This window comes from Furipterus horrens, unplaced genomic scaffold (genome assembly GCF_987537825.1).
Source record: "Furipterus horrens unplaced genomic scaffold, mFurHor1.1.pri manual_scaffold_10, whole genome shotgun sequence".
Classification (NCBI taxonomy): Eukaryota; Metazoa; Chordata; class Mammalia; order Chiroptera; family Furipteridae; genus Furipterus; species Furipterus horrens.
In genome coordinates this window covers 83,790,569-83,813,861 of record NW_028327180.1, presented here as the reverse complement: position 1 = coordinate 83,813,861, position 23,293 = coordinate 83,790,569, and the positions used below count along the sequence as shown (strand labels likewise).

Genomic DNA, 23,293 nt, shown 5'->3' with positions numbered 1-23,293 from the left:
CTGTTAGGGCACATGCCTGGGTTGTGGACCAGAAATGTAAATAATGTCCTTCCCTGGTTAAAACTCTTTCAAAGGCTCCACATTACTCCCAGCCTGAAGTCCAGACTCCTCAAGACAGCTTGAGAGGCCCTGCCTGCACCCCCTCCTTCCTCACTTACTTGTTATGCTTTGCAAAGACCTGCACTCTTGCTTTGTCTCTAGGCCTTTAACAGGCAGTTCCAACTGCCCAGAATGCTTTTCCTCTTTGGCTCAACCACATCTAGTCTCACCTTAGACACCATGTCTTCCTGGAGCCTTCCCTGACTGCCACCCGAAGTCTGGATGGGCTGTCTTCTCTAACCGCTTAGCGCCCGGTGCCTAATCCCATCAGAGCCCTGACTTCAGCGCGCTGTAGACATTACACTGCAGGTTCTGGGATTGCCTAAATAGGTCTTTCTTGTTTCCCGTATATTCTCCAGTGCCTAGAACAGTGCCTGGCACTTACTAGGTGCTCAGTTAAATCTTCTTGAAAAAGCAAAACTAGTAACAATTAGCTATTAGGTTTGGAAGGGTTCTTAGAAACCATCTAGCCTAACTCCTTCTTTTACCAGTGAAGCCCAGAGAAGCAATTCAGGTTCTAATCCCTGGTCCTTGACTGATTTGCTATGTGACCTCAGAAAATACCTTCCCTCTCTGAGTCTCAGTCTTTCCAGTCATAAAACTGGGAAAGCTCTTCCCGCTCCAACTTCTTCTGGTTTTGCTTCCTCCTCTTCCTCAGTCCCTCCCCCTCCCCCTGACCTTCCACTTCCTCCTCCTTAGCCTGGGTACTGGGTAGCTCCCAGGTGCACTGACTTCCAGAGTAGGTGGGATGGTGCAGGAGGAATATGAGCTCAAGTTCATCCTCTCAAATTGTTGCCAATCAAGTTAAGGAGATAAGACACACACAGTGAGGAAGTGCTAAATTAAATGTTCCTGGTGATTCCGTTTTGCTAGGAGATCAGAAAAGGAAGGATCAGGGAAGCCTGAGGCATCAAGACTCCTGCAGGAGGGAAGGCTTAAGCTGAGTGGGCAGAATTTACCTGGGCTGTGAGGATGAGAGCATCCTCGGCACAGACTGGCTCTGCTCGCTCACTGAGGGTTAGGTGGGTGCGGATTCACAGCCCAGCTCTGCCGCTTACCAGCTCTGGGCCCTGGGCAAGTTTCTCAAGCCCTCTAAGCCTCGGTTTCCTTACCCTTACCATGGGAACCTGAATGTCTAACTTTGAGGGCTTCTGTGACGACTAAATGTATGTGACAGTATCTAGAACAGCGCCTGCTGCCTAACAGACCATTTTAAGAAATGCCACCTTCTTTTCTTCCTTCCAGTTCCATAAACAGGCTTGACATGTCGCTGGCAAGAACATCAAAAGTGCAGCTAGGGTTTGGGGACCGAAGGCTTTTTCTGCCCAACCGTTCATAGTCTGTTCCCTCTGCCATGACTGCCCCAGTGCTTCATCACACACACTCACAAACACATGCACACACACTTCATGTAAAACCCAAGGGAGAAAGCTGTTTCTAACCCCCTGATCAGATGGGAACAAACTGCGAGCTGTCTATGAGTGTCAATAACACAAAAAGAGAGTCAACATCCGGGTCTGGCCCGCAGGTCTCCTCCACCGTGGGCGTTGTAAGATGATGAGTCCAAATGTCATTTTCAATGGGGCTGGAGGTAGAGGCTTCAATGAAATTACAGAACCCTTCCATAAAATACCTCGGAACAGTTCCGAAGCTCTCGATGTTCCTGTAGGCAAACGGAAGGAGGCGTGTGCTGTAGGAGGAACTTGCTGGGGGTGAGGCTGAGGGTGGGGAGGGCAGTTTGTTTTAGTTTGCCCCTGCAGATGACAGATCAAGAGTGATCAGCATTTAGAAGCAGGGCCCCAAAGAAAATACAGCAGGATCTCATTTACCTGCGCCTTCAGGGGAAAACACAGCAGCAAGTGCTCAGGAGCGGAGCTTACTGAAGGAGAACGTTTAAAGTTGCATTTGAACTGAGGTTATTCATCTTTGAGAACTTTAAACTCTTTTGAGACTCCATGGGAGAGAGCTACACTTTTGTTCCTCCGACGACACAGATGTGCCCTCAATTCTGCTTGCGGTGTCAGGATATTCATGGAACCCAGGTTCATAATGCCTCTCTCACAAAATTTAAAACTTATCTTTGCAACTATTTCTTAATTTCATTACTCACTTTCTGGCCTTGGAGGCCTACCCGTCCCACTGCCTGCTGCCCGGGTTGTGAATGGGAACTAAACAGACTCAGTTCCTCGCAGGCCCCCGGGACAACCCCTCACTAGAAGTCAGGACTTAAGAGTTCCAGAACCAGCTCTGCTCTGCCTTTCCAGAGTGACACTGGGCCAGTCTCAGTTCTCTCTGAACTTAAGTTTCTCCAAGTGGAAAAAGCGAGCGGGGAAGAGTTTTGACTAAGACAGAAATTCCTGACCTATGTTCTGTAGAACAGGGGTCCCCCACCTCCATGCCGCTGACCCTACTGGTCGGGCCTGTTAGGAACTGGGCTGCACAGCAGGGGGGCAGTTTGAATGCAATGTGCTGGGAACATCCTGAAACCATCTCCCCACCGTCCCCACCCGGTCTGTGGGAAAACTGTCTTCCACGAAACTGGTCCCTGGGGACCGCTGCTGTAGAAGACATGTGTCATGCACAAAGTAAGAGTCCTATAGCCCAAATAAATCAGGAAAGTATTACATATTCTAGTCCCCTCTTAGAGATACACACAATTCATTAGCATATTGAATTGACTTCTGAGAAATCCTACAATAAAGAAATCTGTTGCATTCGGTTTAGATGAACATTTCCCTTAATTGGTTTGACCCCTGAATTTCTTTCCAGTGGAGCAGCTGCCCTGCAGTCCCGCAGAAGCAGTTCTCTTAGCACTGAGTTTAGAGCCCAGTTAGGTCTGACTCCACAACATCCATTGCATTACTTCTCCCCACACAAATCAACACACAGCAGAGGAGGTTACAGGAGGCCGGTGTTGAAACAGAGCCATGGGAACCGTAGGACCAGCAGAAACACGATGGGATCTTTCTTCACCCTTCCTTCAAGGCTTGGAAATTGTCCTCTTTAGGCAAAATAATGCCCAAGCACCAGCTACTAGTCTTTCCTTGTGCCCCTCCCGTCTGTCCAGGCTAGCGGCTCTCCAGCCGGTGCACCCCTGAGAGTGACCGCACTGCTTGGCTTCACGATCAAGGGAGGCTCCAACTTTATCTGTAATGCATTATCTGTCTCATCTAAAAAGCAATGTGAACAGGATGAAAGCAGGTGTTTATTACATCAGCCTCAACTTTTTATTTTTTTAACTTCTCAGAAGAAGGAATAATGCTTAAATAAGCTCAGTTCAGAGTTGAATATCCTTAAAGGGGCAGTTAGAGAATATTCTGGGATAATGATGACTCCTGTGGCTTTTGCCTGGTGCACAGGCTTCTGTGTCTTACTCCCGCATAAGCTGCAACCACACTTTAATTACAGCCTCCAGAGGGGCTCTGGGGGACACTGGCTGAAAGCACCTGGGCCTCGGAGGGTTGACACCCCGCAGCCGAAGCCTGACCCCACCTCCCTGCCTCCTGGCTGTAGGACTATAGGGTCAACATCTTCCTGCGGCAGCAGTGGAATGACCCCCGGCTGGCCTACAACGAATACCCAGACGACTCTCTCGACCTGGACCCGTCCATGTTGGACTCCATCTGGAAACCCGACCTGTTCTTTGCCAACGAGAAGGGGGCCCACTTCCACGAGATCACCACGGACAACAAACTGCTGAGGATCTCCCGGAATGGCAACGTCCTCTACAGTATCAGGTGAGTTCCACAGATTCATTCCCTCCAGCCTCAGGAAGTGCCTTCTGGGAGCAGACACAAAGAGGGTGTCGAACAGAGGCAAATGGACCCGGGCAACCTGCACCTTTGCCAAACAAGCAGAGTCAGCTCTGTTACTCACAATCAGCAGGTGAGAATAAAACACCATGGGAAGTCCTAGGAGCAAGTGGTTTATTCTAAGCAGGGAGATCAAGAAAGCACTTGGGAGAAGGAAGGGTTAAAGTTAGGCCACTAAGCTTACCCAGAGTTTCAATAAGACAAGACAGACAAAGGATTCACAGGCGATGACCAATAGCAGAGCGTGCAGCTATGAGAGATGAACAGGTACTGGAGATCAGATGTACAACAGGGTGCCTGTAGTTCACAGTACTGCGTGTACACTTCCGTGTCTGTACCAGGGTTCATCTCATGCTAAATGTTCTCGCCACCCTTTTTTTTAAAATAGTAGGAGCAAAGGCTCAAAACCTGAAAAGTTTCAGCAACTGCACCATCACTGGGCCTGCCCAGTGAATGTGCTGCTCATACAGTCAGCCGGGACTGCTGTGCCCCTTCTGGAGATGCTTTCCCTCCTCCATACCTTGCGCTGAGTCTAGGGAGCTGGGTCTCCCATCCCCACCTTACTGCAGATACTGGTCAGTCTCCCCTTACCCATCCCCACCTAATTTCCAATCTTTTCCCCCAGGGCAGGAAGATAACGACCAATGTCCATGTGAGTCTTACAAAGGAAACATTCACTGAGAATGTACTTACTTACCAGGCTGGGTACTTTACAGAGAGGATGTCTAATCCTCCTAACAGCCCATAAAGTAGGTTTTATTATGCCCATTTTGCAGATTAGACAAGTGAGGATCAGAAAGTTTAAGTAACTTACCAAAGTTCCCACAGCTAATCCAGTGCCCACTCAGAACCTTGAAGAACAGGGGCGTAGCATTCAACAGACACTCAGATATTTGACAAATAAATGGGGATATTTTTATTGAAAGAGGTTAAAGGGGAGCACTGGTCCTAAATGACCACCCCTCCACCCCTTCTTCAGGGGAATAAGTTTTTCTGTTTCCCTTAGGAGATGAGCTTTAAATGTCCAGGCCCATGGGAGAGTCTGCACGGCCCTGTGAGAAGTCTCTGCAGGAAGAGGAGGCGCCCCAGAGGGGCAGGCTGGGAAGAGCAAGAGGCAGAAGTTGCCTTCCCCACCTGGCAGCACACGCCACCCAGTGCACATCCTGATGGGAAGGCCATGTCTGGCTGGCTGTGTGGTGGGGGCGGGGGAGGGTCACCCTGGATGGATTTTGCAGCTGCAGGCTAGTTTCGCATCTGGGAAGCTAAGCCCCCGTGCAGCATGACAGGGGGACAAATCAGCAGAAAGTGATATTCCCGAGGTCATTCAACTTCAGGAAATTAACCCAGTGTGACAGCTGCTCCATTTTGGGGCTTTTCTCTTCAGAAATCACCTGCGTTCACTTCCCCACTCCTTTCTCTCTCATCTTCCCCTCCCTTCCCTTCCCCTTTCCCCCTCTTGCTTCTACTTTGTGCTTAAAGGGACCCACCCCCAGAGCTGGGGTGTGAGCTGGAGGGAGGAAGTTCATGTGGGCCTGGTGTCTCACCGTGTGCAGCCGAGGTGCCAGCACCAAGTGCCACTACCTTGCCACCCACTTGGCGCCTTTCGGGGCAGCAGGGCTGGAAAGCCTGCCAGCCAACACGTGAGCCAGCATCCCAAGGCTGGGAGACATGGTTTTAAATCCTGCCTGCGCCATCAGCTTGCTGTGGGACCTTACATGAGTCCCTACCTGTCCCTCCCTGAGCCTCAGCTTTCTCACCTGTCCAGTGAGGGAGTTGGCCTGATGACCTGAGGCTCTGAGAGCCTTTCTTCTCCGGTCCCTGCGGCAGGTGCTCAGATGTTGGCAGAGCCTTTCCCACTGAAGCCTTGTATCCCAGCCAGAGTGCTGACCTCGGATTCTGCCAAGGGGACTTCCGCTGGGTCTGAGGCTGCAGCCCTCTGCAAGGGGTGAACAACTCAAAATCAACAGCTCGCCCAGAAGCCGGGGGTGCCCACCACTTCCCAGCTGACCCAGCATGAGCCCACAGATGTGTGTCAGCTGTGTTTGGACACCCAGAAGGCAGGAGGCCTTTGGAAATGACTTTTGATGAACCTACGGGTTGTAGGGAGGCAGCTGAGAACTGCTCACGGCACCTGCTGCCAGAGCCCTGGGAATGCCCGAGGCCTGGTGCTGCTCCACTGAAAATTCAGGCTCTGCCCCTGCCTGCTGTCTCTGCAGAAGAGCAGGGGTGGGGGAACCCAGCCTACAGAGCTTCGGGCACCTTGCTAAGGCAGGCCTCTAGAAACCAGACAGACCCCAAAGAAACACAGAAGTTCCCCCAACTCCGTGTGACCTTATGCAACCTACTTGATCTCTCTGAGCCTCCATTTACATATGTGAAGTGGAGAAATATACCTTCTTGGTTCAAACCTCCTTGACCCTTGACCTCTCCTAGTGAACCGGTTTCTCGTAGTACCTAGAATGGAAGCACAGCCTCCCTGGTCTGTGGGCCCGGCATCACTCGGCTCCCTTCTCTTCCCAGAATCACCCTGACACTGGCCTGCCCCATGGACTTGAAGAATTTCCCCATGGACGTCCAGACCTGTATCATGCAACTGGAAAGCTGTGAGTCCCTTACCTGAGGCCTTGAGAAAGCTCTAGACTCCTTATTACTCACGGGACTGGCAGAAATTCCCACACAGCTGCCCCTAACCACTGGACCCCAGGAGGTTACTGTAATAGCTCAAAATAGCAGATGAGGGGCTTGCTCTTAGAAAATGCTTTAGAGCTGTAACTCCCCTCACACTGCCTGAGGCCCAGCTCCGGAGCCGGCAGCCTTCTCCCAAGAGGCGCTGTCCCATGTCCCTTGTGAACACACTCTCCAGGAATGAAGGAGAAATAGTTTGAATAAGTCACGGTCCTTGAATTCACAGGAATGTTCGGTCCGGCAGGGGAGATAGCGGACAGGCTAAAACAGAGCAGCAAGTGGCATGTGTGCTATAGGAAGTACCAGACATGGCGGCCTCAGGGCAGAAAGAGGACTTCCCTCTGATTGGGAAAGAGACAGTATTGGAGAAGGCTTTACGGACAGCAAGTGAACCAGGATGTTAACAGATGGGGTAGGCAGCTGGATCCTTTGACTGTAAACCCAGAGAGGAATCTAATTTTAAAATATAATTAAATGGAAGGACATGGAGGTTCCTCATGGACTTTTCGGAGAAACCAAAAGTACAGAAGCCAGGGCAGAGCATTTAGGCAGCATGAACTAACTAATGGGCCCCTTGGAGCATCACCTCCGCAGGGAATCAGCACCAGCCAACTCTAAAACCTTTCCTGACTCAAGAGTTAAAGTCCTGAGGCAGAGTCTGATGGCTCTGGTTGAGTCACCATCTCACACTTTGGTCCCCAAATGATAAGCCCACCACAATAGCATACCATTGAGCCATTCCCCCGAGGAAAGTACTGTGAGCAGAAGAGAGAACTTGGAAGGATGGTGTACAGGCACAGACAGCAGATGTCAACTGAACTTGACCATGGAGGTGAGGGGAAGAGGGCAACAGGAGGAGCTAAGGTAGGAGGCTGGGAACAGTGGGAAGAGAGGAAGAAGGATAGTGGGGTAAATGTAAACAATTAACCCAGAGTTAAGCTCCTTTGTGGGAGGGGGAAGCAACGTGGTTTCATGAGTTCCACCGAGTGTCTGGTGCCTCTCTGCCTCTAACCCCAACCAACCCTGACTCACCTCAAATAAGCGCTTCTGGGTGCTGACTGCTCCTTCTTCTGATCCCGTCCCAGTTGGATATACCATGAATGACCTCATCTTTGAGTGGCAGGAGCAGGGAGCCGTGCAGGTGGCAGATGGGCTCACTCTGCCCCAGTTTATCCTGAAGGAGGAGAAGGACTTGAGATACTGCACCAAGCATTACAACACAGGTAGGTGCAAAGGGCCACCCTCCTCAGGTCTCACCCCCCACTCCCAACTGGGGCCAGAGATCGTTTCAAACATTCATTCAGTCATTGCTTCCACAGATCATACTCATGATGGACATAGCTATGTATTTATTACTGGTGGTTACGAGAATATTCTTTGAAACCAAAACGTGGCTCTGACACTTTGTTCCTGTGAGAGCTGAGGCTTAGGCCACAGCTCATTACAAAGAAAGCTGGGAGATACAGTCTTCGTTCCCCATAGCAGTGTGCCTGACTCAAAATGGACCCGGTTTCTAAGGCAGAAGGAAGAGCTGCCATTGGGGGGACATGTAGCCGTCTCTGTCACAGAGGAACTGGCATTTCTGATAGCACCAAGGCACAGCGAATGCTCACATTAGAGCTCAGCAGGAGGGAGCTGAGAGGTGGCACTGAAGGCTGGCGAACAGTGAAGTCGGAAAAGGTCCACTCGACCGTCCGCTGCAAGGGGGTGGGGACCACCCTGTTTAGCTCAGCTCTCTAGCTCAGAGCTGAAGGAACAAACGCGGGAAAAGGGGCGCTGTGCTGCGGAGACCTCTCGGTGGAACTCCCAGGGAGGAGCAGGAGGGTTTCCCCGGCTGCTTGCGAGGAGGAAGTAGGGCACTGCAGGCAGACGGACGGGCAGGACCAAGTGTGCAAACACGCTCAAGGCAAGCGGGAGAGTGTAGGGGGAGGCGGTTACGGTGAAGAAGGACGGGAAATGGGCTGGGAAACAGCTCTGCCGTGCAGGGCGGAGTAAAGAGTCTGAGCTTTCCCTGCAGGTCAGGGGGGCCTTCTTGTGTGCGCAGAGAAGGAAGAAAAGGAAGAGCATCAAGTCATGTTTGGGGAAGAACAGTGGCAGGAGGGGAGAGAATCGTGCACTTAGGCCCACTCTTCGCAATAGAACAGTGATGATGAGGATGATGGCAACGGGCATTCCTGAGCACTAATGATGTGTGAGGATGCGCAAATCTCTTTTAGGCACCATCTCACTCTCTCATCACTGTAACCACAGTAACCATATGAGTAAACATGTGAGGTAGGCATTATTACTATTGTTATATTATTATTATTACTGTCATCATCATCATTCTCCCCAGTTACCATGGACAAGACAAGGGAGACACAGAGAGATTCAAACATTTGCCTAAGGACACAGCTAGTGTCGGGCAGAGCCAGGACTCCGGTCGCAATCCTTTTGCCCTCAAAGTCTTGTTTCTACCCGCTAGGCTACTTTGCCTTCTCACTACAATGTCTTGCAGGTAAATTCACCTGCATTGAGGCCCGGTTCCACCTGGAGCGGCAGATGGGCTACTACCTGATCCAGATGTACATTCCCAGCCTGCTCATTGTCATCCTCTCGTGGATTTCCTTCTGGATCAACATGGATGCTGCACCAGCCCGCGTGGGCCTGGGCATCACCACCGTGCTCACCATGACCACCCAGAGCTCTGGCTCCCGAGCGTCCCTGCCCAAGGTGAGGCCCACTGCCCATGAGCACAGAGCACCCGCTCACCTCCCTCCCCTGCCTGAGACAGGCGACCGTGAGGAATTAGTCACTATTTTTCCATCTACCGTACTCGGCAGGATCCAGCACTCTGATCCATCTAAACTTTCCTCAAGATTTAAGTTATGTTTAATAAAAACACAAGAAAAAAAAAGAACAAAAAGAAAGAAGAGAAAGAGAAAAAGTGAAGAAAATAGTCACCAGCCAGATTCTGCTCCGTTCTCTACCAACAGTAAACACCCATTCTGCTTTGTTCACTATTAACAATCAACTCCTCTGCTCATTTTAGTGCTAAGCACAATGTTCCTCTCCTTTCACCATTAATAGGAGTACTTTGTGTTGGGGATCTCCAAGAGCACCCCATGTTCAGAGATTTGACAGGACTCACAGACTCAGCACCTAGTTGTCTCAAGGCTGAGACTTCTTACAGTGATATTCAGGATACACAGCTAGGTGATTAGGAAAACGGACACATGCAGAGGCCGGAGGAACCCAAGGGGCCACATAAAGCACCCTCTTACCCCAGCAACAAGAGGCAGCAAAAATGTGAGGCGTTTCTGGACAGAAAGACAGAAAGAGAAATTGTTTTAAGATGCATTTAAGATTCGGTATCAAAGATGTTTACTGGGTGCTGGGTGCCTAGCACACACCAGAATTCCAGACTCCCAGAAAGAAAGAAGATGTTCAGCACAAACCATATTGTTTGTACAAGCAGTCCAGACATACTTAGCAGTTAGGGAAAGTGGAAACACCCCCTCCCCAACCCCAAGTTCCCAGATGTCATCCAGGGGCCAGCCTTGCAAGCAGGTCCTTCATAAGATATCAGCCTCATGCCTGTCATGTTGACCCTTTTCTGCTCATTCCTCAATCTGATTCTTATATTTCTAATGTTAAATTCCACATTCCGTTACATTCACCATTAATTCTTGAACCATAGGCTGCTCCATTCACGACTAACCCTAGACACCACATTTCACTCCATTTACTAGTAATGCCAGATGCACACTCTGCTTCATTCATTCCATGCTAGACACAGCATCACTCCGTTCCATTCCTCCAACGCCAGACACAGCATTCCACTTCATTCATTACTGACAGCAGGCGCTAATTCTCCTCCAGTCACCTTCAAAGTAAATGTACCAGCCTGTTCCTTTCACTGTTAACACTAGACCTCACATTCTGCTTAATTCACTTCTAACATCAGACATAATGTTCCGCTTCATTTACTATTAATGCCAAACACCGCATACTCGTCCGCTCACCCACACACGAAATCCAACATTCTGCCCCCTTAGCTCTGAATGCTGGATGCCTCATTCTGCTGTTCTCCTTCCAATGCTAGGCACTGCCTTCTCTTACCTCCCCTGCTGTCATCAGAGACACATTCTGTTTATTCACTCAACACTCGATGCGACATTCGGCTCTGCTATTAATGCCAGAAACATACTCTGCTCCCTCCAGCCTTACGCTAAATGCAACATACTGCTCAATGTCCCATTAACGCCACACCTAACATTCTCTTTTGATACAGAAAACTTGAAATAATACACAATGAACACCATAAGACCCTTCACCTGGATTCCAATTGTTACCATTTTGCCTCATTTACTTTATCTCTGTCTCTCTACATACAGATAGGTAGGTGGGTAAGAAGATAGACAGATGAAATTTTTGCTCAAGCATTTGAAAGCTACGGACATCATGACAATAAAGAATAAGGATCACAATGATATTATCGCATCTAAAAAATTAACATTAATTGAATAATTATTATTAAATTTGAAATAATTCCATAATTTCATCTAATATAAAACCTTCATTTAAAATTCCTTAATTATCAAAAAAAAAAAAAAAAAATGTCTGCTCCACTCATGTTAACACTAGACTCACTCTCGGTTTCATTGGCTGTTAACACTCAACCTCATATTCTTCCCCATTCACTTTTTTTTTAAAGCATAAAATTAGTGGCAGTTAATATGTTTGCAAAGTTGTATAGCTTCACCACCATCAATTTTTCATCACCCCCAAAAGAAACCCCATACTTATCACCAGTTACTCCCTGTTCCCAGCCTCTGGCAACCACTAATCTACTTTCTATCTCTATAAATTCACCTATTCTGGACATCTCAAGTAAATGAAATCATACATATGTGTGCTATTATGACTGACTTCTTTCATTTAGCATAATGTTTTCAAGGTTCATCCACATTGTAGCATGTATCAGTTCTTCACTCCTTTTTATAGCTGAATAATATTCCATTATATAAATATATCACATTTTGTTTATCTGTTCCTCAGTTGGTACACATCTGGGTTACTCCTACTTTTGGTTCTTATAAATAATGCTATGGACATATGTGTACAAGCTATTGTGTAGACAGGTTTTATATATATGGTGAATAGTAACTATATGCTTAACTTTCTGAGGACTTGCCAAACTATTATCCAAATTGGCTATTCCGTTTTATAATCTTACCAGAGTTCCAATTTCTCCACATCCTCACCAATGCTTGTTATTGTATCTTTTTTATTATAGACATTTTAGTTGATATAAGGTGGTATCTTACGGTGGTTTTGATTTGCATTTTCCTAATGACTACTTATGTTGAACATTCTTTTCATGTGCTTATTGACCATTTCTATAGCTTCTTTGGAGAAATGTCTACTCAAATCCTTTGCCCACTTTCTAATTGGGGTATTTCTCTCTTTGTTTCTGAGTTGTCATACTTCTTTGTGCATCATGGATTTTAAACCCTTATCAAATATAAGATTTGAAAATATTTTCTCTCATTCTATGGGTTGTTCTCTCACTTGATTCACAATGTCCTTTATACACAAAAGTTTTTAATTATGGTGAAGTCAAATTTATCTGTTTTCTTTTGCTGCTTGTGCTTTATCATCTTTAAGAAACTAATGTGTAACCCAGGTCACAAAGATTTACACCTAGTTTTTACTCTAAGAGTTTTATAGTTTAGTCTATGTTTTGATGCACTTTGATTTTTATGGGTTATATAAGGCAGGGATATAACTCTTTCCCATGTAAACATTCAAATGTTCCAGCACCATTGGTTGAGAAGACTGTTCTTTCTCTCCACTGAATTTACATCCTTGTCCAAAATAACTGACTGTAGATGTATAGGTTTATTTCTGGACTCTCAATTCTGTTCCACTGATCTGACGTACATCCTTATGCCAGCATCACACTGTTCATTTCGTAGCTTTGTCATAGTTTTGAAACTGGGAAGTGTGAGTTCTCCCACTTTGTTGTGTTAAGGATTGCTATGGCTATTCTGGATTTCTTGCTTGTCAACTTCTGCAACAATGAAAAAGGAATTTTGAATAAAAATACATTGAGTCAGTAGATGAATTTGGGGAGTATTGCCATCTTAACATTATTAAGTCTTCCAATTCATGAACATGGGATGTAGTCCCATTTATTTAGGTCATCTTTCATCTGCCTTCCAGACCCCATGGTTTCTATGAGAAATCAGTTGTTACTCTTATTGATGATCCCTTGTATGTGATGGGTTGCTTTTCTCTTGCCTCTTTTAAGACTCTGTGTCTAGGCGTAGATTTCTTTGAGCCTACTTTGCTTGGAGTTCACTGAGCTTTTTAGATGTGTGGTGTTTTATATCAAATTTGGAGACATTTTTGGCTATATTTCTTTAAATATTCTTTTTGCCTCTTTCTCTCTCTCTTCTATCCTTCAGACATATTTTAATGCACATGATGGTTCCACATAGGTCTCTGAGACTCTGTTCATTTTTCTTTATTCTGTTCCTCAGACATGATAACCTGAACTTCACTATTTTTCCCCAAGTTCATTGATTCTTCCTTCTGTCTGCTCAAATATGTTGATCCTCTCCAGTTGGAATTTTTACTTATTTTATTTTTCAACACCAGAATTTCTATTTCGTTCTTTTTCTATAATTTCTCTCTCATGCTCTACTTGACAAGACTTTGTTCTCATATTTTTCTTTAGTCATTTAGACATGGTTTCCTTTAGGTCTTTGAACATATTTAAAAGAAGTAATTTAAAGTCTTTATCCATTAAGTCCAATATCTGGGCTTCCTCAGGGATAGCATGTTTTGACTGCTTTTCTCCCTATGAATGGGCCAGTCTTAGTCAATTTGGGCTGCTATAACAAAGTATTAAAGACTGGGCAGCTCATAAAAAAACAGAAATTTATTTCTCACTGTTCTGGAGCCTGGGAGTCTGAGATAAGGCTGCAAACTGCCAACTTATTATTGTATCCTCACACAGTGGAAGGAGAGCTAGCTAGCTCTCTGGCCTCTTCATATAAGACATTAATTCCATTCATGAGGGGTCCACTCTTCATGACATAATTACTTCCCAAAGCTCCCATCTCCAAATACCATCACAATGGAATTAGGATTTCAATATATGAATTGGGGGGTGGGGTGGGGGGACAGGGCACAAACATTCAGTCCATTGCAGGGCCATTAATTTCTTGTTTCTTTGCATATAATTTTTTGCTGAAAATTGCACATTTTACAAAATTTAATTTGCCATCTCTGGAAATCAGATTCTCTTCCCTTGTGATGTGCTGTTGCTGCTGTTGTTTGTTTAGTAACTTTTCTAAACTAATTCTGGAGTGTTTGTATTCTTTCTTAGCTGTGGAAGCAAGACATCTGAAGTCTCTGCTAAGTTAACTTGGCAGTTAGCTAAAAATTAAACAGAGATTTCCTTGAATGACTTGAACCTATAAATCTCCCAGCCTTTGCCTAGGGGCCCTGGGTATCAGGACACAACTTCAACACTCAGCTAACTGTCCTTTGCCTCCACCTCCTGCTTGCTCAGCACATCAAGCTTAGCCAGAGTGGAGCACCAAGGGTCTCCTCAGGTCCTCCCTGGGCAGGTACAACGCCTGGGCATGCACACAGATTTCCAGAAATGTGTCAAAGCATTCTCAAGCCCCCTGTGGACATCTCATTCCCTAGCTTTTCCTTTTAAATCTTTGGATCAACCTATCCTTTGCCTCAGCTCTTACCAACTGCCTCAGGCTGATCAGATGTTTGACAATTGTCACTGTTTTCAACAAATGTCCCCAGGGAAAAGGCTCTTCACACTGAGCCAGCAACTAGTCAGGTCAAGACAAGAGAGCCTGGTTTGTGAGTGAGGTCTTTCAGTGAACCACAGGTTAGGTCAAACGATGACCATTCTCTGGGAATGGCACTTTGAAGAAGCTCCACTTCTGTTCTATCCATCAATGGCTGCCTCGACAGTGGTGCTCACTGAGCTTGCATGGAGCTGGGGGAGGGAAGATAGAAACAAGGCAATTTAAAATACCACAAAGCCCCAAGGGAAGTTAAAACACATGTCCACACAAAAATTTATACACAAATGTTTGTAGCACCATTGTTCATAATAGCCAAAAGATAGAAACAACCCAAATGCCCATCAACTGATGAATGGATCAACAAAATGTGCTATAAACATACAATGAAATATTTGGTCATAAAAAAATGAAATACTGATACAAGCTACAATGTGGATAAAGCTTGAAAATATTGTGCTAAGTGAAAGAAATCAGTCATAAAAGGCCACATACTTATTATCCTATTCATATGAAGTTTACAGGACAGATAAATTTACAGAGACAGAAGGTAGATTGTTAGTTACTTAAGACAGAGGGTAGGGGAACTGGGACAATAGGGGGGTGACAGCTAAAAGTTACTAATTGGTTTTTTCTTTTTAGCTGATAAAAATTCCAAAGTTGACTTTGATGATGGTTGCACATTATCTGTGAATGTGTAAAAATCAATCAATTGTACACTTTAAATGTGTGAATTGTATATGAATTACATCTCAATGAAGCTCTTTTTTTTTAATACTACAAAGCTTGCTATTCTTAACTGAGATTCAGCTGTCTTTCTTAAATAAATGCTCACAGGATTGTTGTTGGCTTTTGGCTATTACCAGAGGTCTGAAAAAAAGTTGACTCTGACCATTTTTGCTGGTTCTTTTGTTGCTTTTATGGAGGAGAGAGGTTTTGAAGATCTTACCCCGCAATTCTCACTGACGTTCTCCATTTTGACACTAGGTATGGCATCCTGTTCCTATCACCCTTAAACACAGCCTTCTGTTCCACTCAATAACAATGCTGGATACACCATCCTCCTCTCTTCAGTGCTCTTCTGTTTTCCCTTCTGTCCAGCCTTCCTGGCGTGTTTTTGTTCTGTTTTGCCCTGTACTGCCCACCCTGATATCCCAGCTGCGGAGGGGACAGCGGTGGGGGACGAGGGGTGTTCCATTCCACCGTAGCTAGGATCTCTCTCTCCCCTGCCCTCACTCCCCTGTGTCCTTCCCTCACCCCACCCCAGGTGTCCTACGTAAAAGCCATTGACATTTGGATGGCGGTGTGCCTGCTCTTCGTGTTCTCCGCCCTGCTCGAGTATGCTGCCGTCAACTTTGTGTCTCGGCAGCACAAAGAGCTGCTCCGGTTCCGGAGGAAGCGAAGACATCACAAGGTAGGCCTTTGGGTCCCTGCCTAAGGAGGGACAACGGGTGGTAAACAGAGGAACTCCCGGCAGCCTTGTCATGTGATACTTGTTTCACTGGACCATCCTTCTCAGTGGGTAAGGCAGGCACGAAATAGGAAGTAAAGTCGTAGCAGTCCTAGCTCCCGCCCCCATAACTAATGCCCTCATTGGATCTGTAGGCAGTCACTCCTTCAACTGTACTAACACTACAGATATTACCAGGTTACACCTGAAGACAGAGCTGATGGAGCAAATGCTGACGAAGCCAGGATAACAGCTGGCTACAAGCCCAGTGCGTGGCAGGCTGAGGGCTATTTATTGGTGTTTTCGGCAAGGCTGCATCATCTCAGTGGGCTCGGCCCCAGAGGGGAATTGCACCACAAAGGGTGAGGTGTTAGAGTAAAATGTGCACAGTCCAGGCCTCTGCTTCCTGCCTCCAAGAAAGGGGCATCAAGCCAGATCCTCCCCCGAGTGGGTTCTCTCACTGAGGGACTGAATGAAGGGATATTTGGCAGGCTGTCTCTGAAAGTCTCCGACCTCTGTTAACCGACTCAGAGGTTGTAGTCCAACCAGCAAATGCTGGGAGCGCGCAGCCTGAGCGAGCAAACTGACTCCGTAACTGGGTCCGTAACTACTTGCCCAGGGGGGGGTCAAAGAACCTACTCTTCTCTCGAGCCTCGTCTTCACATCACTGTCTCCCGTGCTCTCTGAGCCCCAATTACATTAGCTTTGTGCCAGTCCCTCAAATAGCTATCTTTAGGTATCCTCTCTCCTCCTGGATTGCTCCTCCAGTGCACTCTGCTTGGCCTCAACCCACTCACTTTCCAGCCCCCAGCTGAGACATCTTCCCCTGATACCTCAGCTAAGGCCCAGGCCCTGTACTGAGGGTCTTTTATAAGGCCATCGAGTGTGGCCGTGCAGGTTGGATCCCACAAGGGCCCCTAGCCAACGAGACACGCTTCTCTAAGTCATGCTCTGGCATGGACTGTATCAGCCATAGGAAAGGCTTCCAATTCATATGCCCCAGAGGGGCAGGCCTTTTTCTAATTTTCACAAAGATGCTGTGTGTCCTAGCAAAGGTCATGTTCTAATTAAACCCGGTTTCTTCCCTACAAACATTTGCCTTGATATATAATTATACATTCAATGATGTGATTGCTTAATGCTCATGTCTTTCACTGAATTATAACCTCCATAAGGACAGAGACCAGGTCCACTCTTGTTCAGTGGTACATTCCTAGTGCCTAACAGAATGCCTGATACATAGTAAACATGTACGAGGCATTTGTAGAGCAAATAGACAAAGGAACAAACAAGCTAATGAATCAAGATTCAGGCAGAGAGCCTGCCTAGATTTTCCAGCAACAGATTAGAACAATCAAGAAACTGCACGCTGTGACCAGTCGGGCCACACCACACACCCGCCACACACCAAGGCCCTACAAGCTTTAGGTTGACCTATTTAACGTAGCTGAAAACTCAGCTGCACCCAAGGGCTCTGCATTATGATAAAGGACTCAGGCCCCTTAGCTCTGTTTGGTATGGGACTTCAAGCTAGCCTCCTTCAGGCCCAGTTTTCCCTCTATAACATGGGCTAAAACAGGCAAAAGGGGGGCTGTGGTGAGGATTAAATCAGACACCAAAGTAGCTTTTGTTCCTGCTGCAAGTGCCAGGGATTAAAATGATTATGTAGGCATCTATCTCCATCACTGTTTCTTAAACATTAGCAATCTGATTCAATTAACTTCTAACAGTTTACCACAGGCAGAAGGCAGACATTCCAGGACAGAAATGCCCATGGGAGTTAGATATAACCTGCACTGGAAGAGGACACTACCTTGGGTGTAGCAAGCCAGAAATCACTTCTTAAATGACCCTTGGTTTTAGTCCTTCCATTACTGTCCAGTGGATACCTAGCCTCTGACTCCCAAAATAATCAAAGTAAGAAACTGACCAAACAGTTTATTTTTCCTTTTTCCCATGGGCTAGTGGCTTTCTGCTAAAAGATGGTAATGCCTGACCACTAGACTATGCACTGCACAACTCCAGGGGGCGCTATTTGCATAGGCTAAAATGTGAATGGAGCCCCCTGCAGATGTGTGAGGTGGTGGGCCTATAGTCCTTCCAAAGGCTGTCTCCTCCATGGCCAAATCCCTACCAGTTTTACACACAAGAGGGAAACAGATGATTTCACTCTGGCCAGGTAAAGTATGGATAAGGCTACTGGCCAGATTGGATCAGATGCTCTTGCACAGTTCCCTGCTGGCTCTCTCGTAGCATGCTAGTGCTGGAAGAGCTCCCAGAGAGCAACCCAGTCACTCCTGTGCAAATGATGGCAGCGAGGAGGACCAAGTCACCAGGACCACAGAGACCCTGAAGGCGAAGGCAGAGGTGGTGGGTTCTCAAGGACCCATGGCTCTTCTCACAACACTGGCCACACAGCATGAGTTGCTATCTACCCATCAATGTTTCCATACTGAAGCAGATAAAAATAGTCCTGCATTTATTGGATCTTAAACAAGAACTATAATAAGGAGGAAGTCAACAACTAGTAGCCAGAAGGTCAAAGTCAACACGAAAATATCATTAATTTCACCAGCAATGTCTTTAAAATCTGGAATAGGTGCCAGCATTTAAAAATCACACTTCTAACATCACTCGTCTCACAGGACGCACGTCCCACGTGGTACTGGTGCACTGGAGATGCCTTCGGGTAGGGAATCCAGTTTGCCAGAGCCCCTCTAACTGGAGAGGTTTTTCAGCCCGCTCATTTCATCACTCCCATGTCTCCTGCCTGGTCCCTGGTGTGTGTTCGAATTAGCCTGACCTTGTTCCTAAGAGCTCTGAACTTGGCCCACATGTCAGGAACTACAAGAATGCAGAATTGAACTCACTGTAAAGAGCTTCCGTTGGCGTTAGCCCCTCTGGTGTGGCTTGTACACTGGCGGTGTACAAGCTCGGGCTGCAGAAGCCCCCCTTTAGCAGGAAGTGTGCAGAGGGGATTCTAAGCCACGGATGGTGAATGGAGAAGAGCTAGCCACATGCCTGAGTTTCTCAGACTGTGATCCTGGCCAGGCTCCTCAACTCCCACCACCCTCCCAAGCTACCCCATTTGCTGGGCAGAAAGCATCTGGTTCTCTAATTCCTGGTGGGCCTCATTATTCAGAGCATTAGGAAACCTCTGTGAGCTGGACTGGGCAGGCACAATCCCAACCTCCCTGCGTTCTAGAGAGTATGAAAGAATTTCCCCTGCCTCATCCGCAAGCTGCTTCACATGCTGCTGGGCATTCATCTCCTGCCACCTGCTGGTTAGAATAGGAATAGCAAGCCTTTTTTCAGTCATGTCTAGAGAATTTCCCTTCTCCTGGCTGCAAGGTGAAAGTGATAGTCATCTAACCAGATAGGGCCTCTAATTCACACACCTCCACCCCTTCCACTTCCATGTTTAGCAAATGAGGCAGAGAACAGTTCGCCCAAAATTATTGGGTTGGCCAAAAAGTCCGTTATGTTTTTTCCATACAATGGCTCTAGTAGTGCTTAGTTGTCTTTAACTTCATTCGAAACAACTTTGTTAGATTGTATTGTAACAGCTGTCATATCAGCGCGCATTTTTAAAAAACTTGTCAAAATTGGTGAATTTTTGTACAGCCTTTATAATACTGAAGATGGAAGAAGACATGCAATATTTTCAGGAAATTATGCTTTATTATTTCAAGAAAGGTAAAAACACAACTGAAATACACTAAAAAACATGTGTAGTACATGGAGAAGGTGCTGTGACTGATCAAATGTGTCAGAAGTGGTTTGCAAAGTTTCTTGGTACTATTGATATTTTGGTCAAATAATTCTTTGCTGGGGGGTTGTCTTATGCATTGGCAGGTGTTTAGAAGCAACCTTGGCCTCTACCCACTAGAAGCCAATAGTGGGAGATAGCTGACATACTCAAAATATCCAAATCAATGAAGTTATTGGGGAAAAGGAAAAATATGTCTTGTATTTTATGGAAAAAACGTAGTAGACTTCTTGGCCAACCCAATATATAGAAAGCTAATTTGGTGCTCCCCCTACGTAGCTAGAGCCCAGTGAGAACATTTCCAGACACTGCACCCTACAGCAAGGGCAGGTTATTAATGACAAGCAACAGTTGGGCCCAGCTTGCTGCCCTTATCCTTCTAATTTCTCCCTTTCTGAGCCTATGGTGATCTTGCCCTGTTCACATGTTCGTTTACTGTTGAGGGGTCGATGAATATGATAGACTTCACCTCTGTGTGCATGGGGCTTACAGTCTAATGAGAGAGGCAGACATTGATCAAGGTATATGATGTGCTAAGAGCTTTAAGTGAGGGAGGGGGGCTGTACAGGGACCTTATGGAGCACAGAGCAGAGACACTTAGCCTATCACTGGGCTCAGAGAAGGCTTCTGAGTAAGAATTCGTTCAGTGAAAGGGAAGGAGTTGGAAGCAGGGCTGCAGCTAAGAGTGCGCTCCAGGTAGAGGACAACTTGAACAGGCCCGGAGTTAAAGAGAGCGCCCATGGCGCTTTCCAGTACGTGGGAATGTGTCAGGGGGACTGGAGCACAGAAAGACAGTGGCACGAGATGGGACTGGGAGGACACAGGGTCCAGGTTATCTAAGGCCTTGTCTACCACATAAGGCTTTTAATTATCCTGAAGTCAGTATTGGCTTACTTAAAAGTTCTAGGCAAAAGATGCCCAATAAGATCTGTTATAACAACCCAGAAGGGGTGGGGTGGGGCAGCCTGGAGGCAGTAGGAAGACTAGTCTGAAAGTGGTCACAAGCCCAGGTGGTGGCCCAAAATAAGGTGACAAGAGTTGAGGTGGAGAGGCCCCACCAGCTCCTGTACCAGCTGGTTGGCTGTTGGCCCTGTCCTGCCCAGGGACAAGCAGGAGACAGGGCTGCCCCTCTGAAAGCTCCCACAGTCTACAAAGGTAATGTGAGCTGATAAAACTTCCCCAGAGCCACACACAGAATCAAGACCTCAGCGGAGACCCCCCGGGCCACCTCAGAGCTCATGTGGAACAAACACAAAGCTGGACATGATCAGAGCAGACAATAGGGCCTCCAGGGTTCTGACCAGGGCACGATCGGCATGGGCTGGGAAAGGGAGAACTGGGAAGGATAAGGGCAGCAGGCACCTTGGTAGTGGTCATAAGGCGGGGGGTGGGGGGTGCGCAGAGATGGTTCAGTAAGCTCAACAACACTGGCAGGTGAGCGAAGCATATGGGGGTGGGGGGGGAGTCTGTAAAGGTAAGTTAGAGCCAAATAATGAAGGGCCTTGAATGATGACTTGATACGAGTCCAGAGGTAGGTCTGAAGTCAGAGCCACCAGGGATATGGGAACGTGGAGGTAGGACTAAGCTGTGGCTTCCCTGCCTTGAGAAATGGCCCTGAGGCCCACAGCTCTCGCTCCCTCCTAAGCATTTGTCCCCTCCCCCCAACCCACACACAAGAAGACATTAACTGGGCCAGGGGGTTGGGGAGGAGGGTAAGGAGGCAACAGAAGCAAAGCGGGGGATCTCTCCAAATTGTCCCCTGGATTTCCAATAAAGCAGCGTTCAGAGTACATGCTCATCGATAACCTCTGATGGGCAAAAGCAACTTTTGAGGTAGTGGGATGACCCTTACTCCCACTTACACATAAAAATGAAATAAAATAAACCCCGACTCACAGAAGACTTGCCTGAGGTCATACTTGCCTAAGGGCAAGCGCTGACACTTGAACACAGGCCTTGAGACTGTAAGCCACGTTTCTATCCCCTGGTTTGCCTCTGTTTGGGCACGCGAGTGGCGCCCCTCTATAAGGCGGAGCTCCCCAGCCAGCCGAAAGCCTTCAGAAACCTGGCCTGGTGCAGGGAGGCAGGGAGAACCAGGTGGGCATGGCCTGGCCCCCAGGGGAGTGCCTTGCAGGGAGGGTGCCCAGCCCCTGTCTTATTTTAAGTAGAGCCCCATGTTGAATCTGTTCCAGGAGGATGAGGCCGGAGAGGGCCGCTTCAACTTCTCTGCCTACGGAATGGGCCCCGCCTGTCTACAGGCCAAGGACGGCATCTCGGTCAAGGGCGCCAACAACAACAACACCACCAACCCCCCTCCAGCCCCGTCCAAGTCCCCGGAGGAGATGCGGAAACTCTTCATCCAGAGGGCCAAGAAGATCGACAAAATATCCCGCATCGGCTTCCCCATGGCCTTCCTCATCTTCAACATGTTCTACTGGATCATCTACAAGATTGTCCGCAGGGAGGACGTCCACAACCAGTGACGGGTCTGGGCCAGGGTGGGGCGGGGGAGGCTGGGAGAGGGCGGAGTAGGGCGAGCACAGGAGTCTGGAGCCAGAGAAAGAGGTGGAGGTGCGGGAGGGGCACACACGCACAGCTCTCTCTTTCTCTGCAACCTGTGCAACAGCAAAAGGCGGTGATGCATGAGTCTTAGAGTGTGGCACTATCTATCTCGGCACGGGTAAGCTGGTGGGGGCCAGGGGGGCTTCTGATATAGGAAGAGAGGCCAAGAGGAAGGGAAGGGTGGGGCGGGAGTAGGGGGAGAACAACTTTCAAACATTTGAGTCCGTGGGCTGCGCAGTTTTCCTGTTTGGAAGGAGAGTGCGGTCTGCCCCAGAGCAGCAGGAAAGCAATGTAATATATGATATATATTCATGCTTAGTATTAATGCAAAACCACAAGAACAAACAATTTTTCTTAACCTATCAGCCTAGTAACTGCTTAAATTTTTAAAGTCACAGAAGTGATGGACAATTTTTCCCCGAGTGGAAACAGTCACAAATAAGCTTGCTCTGGTGTGTGTCCCAAATCACACCGCTCCAAACGCCATGCCTATCTGCAAACGGGCCCAGGGGGACACATGCCACATGTTCCTATTCCGCCTCTGCTTCAAGAGGGCTGTGTGGCCAGAGCCTGGGGAGTGGCAATGGGAAGAGGTGGAGAGGAGAGGAGGGAGGGACTCAAGAGATGAGACATTTCAGAGGCCCACCAAGGATTGAGAATCCAGATAAGCCCGCCTCAGCCCTCTGGCCTCAAGGCTAAAGATGACGCGGCCGCTCTCTGAGCCCCCTCGCTTCTGTGCTTCAACACCCACCCCTCTTGCCCTCCAACCAGAAATGGCCACCATGGTTTTCTCATTATATTGCCAATATGCAATCTTTTTTACGGTTACAAAGTAATAATCTCAAGAAATAATATGCATAGACTGACTGTAAACAGATGCACTTTTTTCAAATGTCTATTTTTTTGGAAAGTCTCTTTCAAAGTGCGAGGAGCCGAGTTATTTGGGAAGGTGAGGGTCAGTGGGGTGAAATGAATTTATATAAAGTGGTTCTGCAGAGTGAACTTTTAAGAGGTAAAAGGGTGGTCCTGAAGCTGCTCAGCTTAGATAAATACGGGTGGAAAGAAATGGGAATGTGTACAAAGTCTGCTCATTCTA

At 47.4% G+C, this 23,293-nt stretch overlaps 1 protein-coding gene across 2 annotated transcripts in view; it reads left to right on the top strand.

Moving 5' to 3' along the window:
• The window catches only part of GLRA1 (glycine receptor alpha 1), a 68,500-nt gene extending 46,382 nt beyond the window's left edge, over positions 1–22,118 (top strand). The window contains exons 4-9 of one of the 2 annotated variants that reach the window (XM_090289611.1): positions 3,613–3,836; positions 6,432–6,514; positions 7,682–7,819; positions 9,094–9,308; positions 15,684–15,830; positions 21,828–22,118. In XM_090289611.1, the coding sequence (XP_090145737.1) occupies positions 3,613–3,836; positions 6,432–6,514; positions 7,682–7,819; positions 9,094–9,308; positions 15,684–15,830; positions 21,828–22,118 (1,098 nt within the window). Of the gene's footprint in view, positions 1–3,612; positions 3,837–6,431; positions 6,515–7,681; positions 7,820–9,093; positions 9,309–15,683; positions 15,831–21,803 lie in introns of both variants that reach the window. The other variant, XM_090289610.1, reaches the window with a different exon arrangement.
• The last annotated feature ends 1,175 nt before the right edge of the window (positions 22,119–23,293 follow it).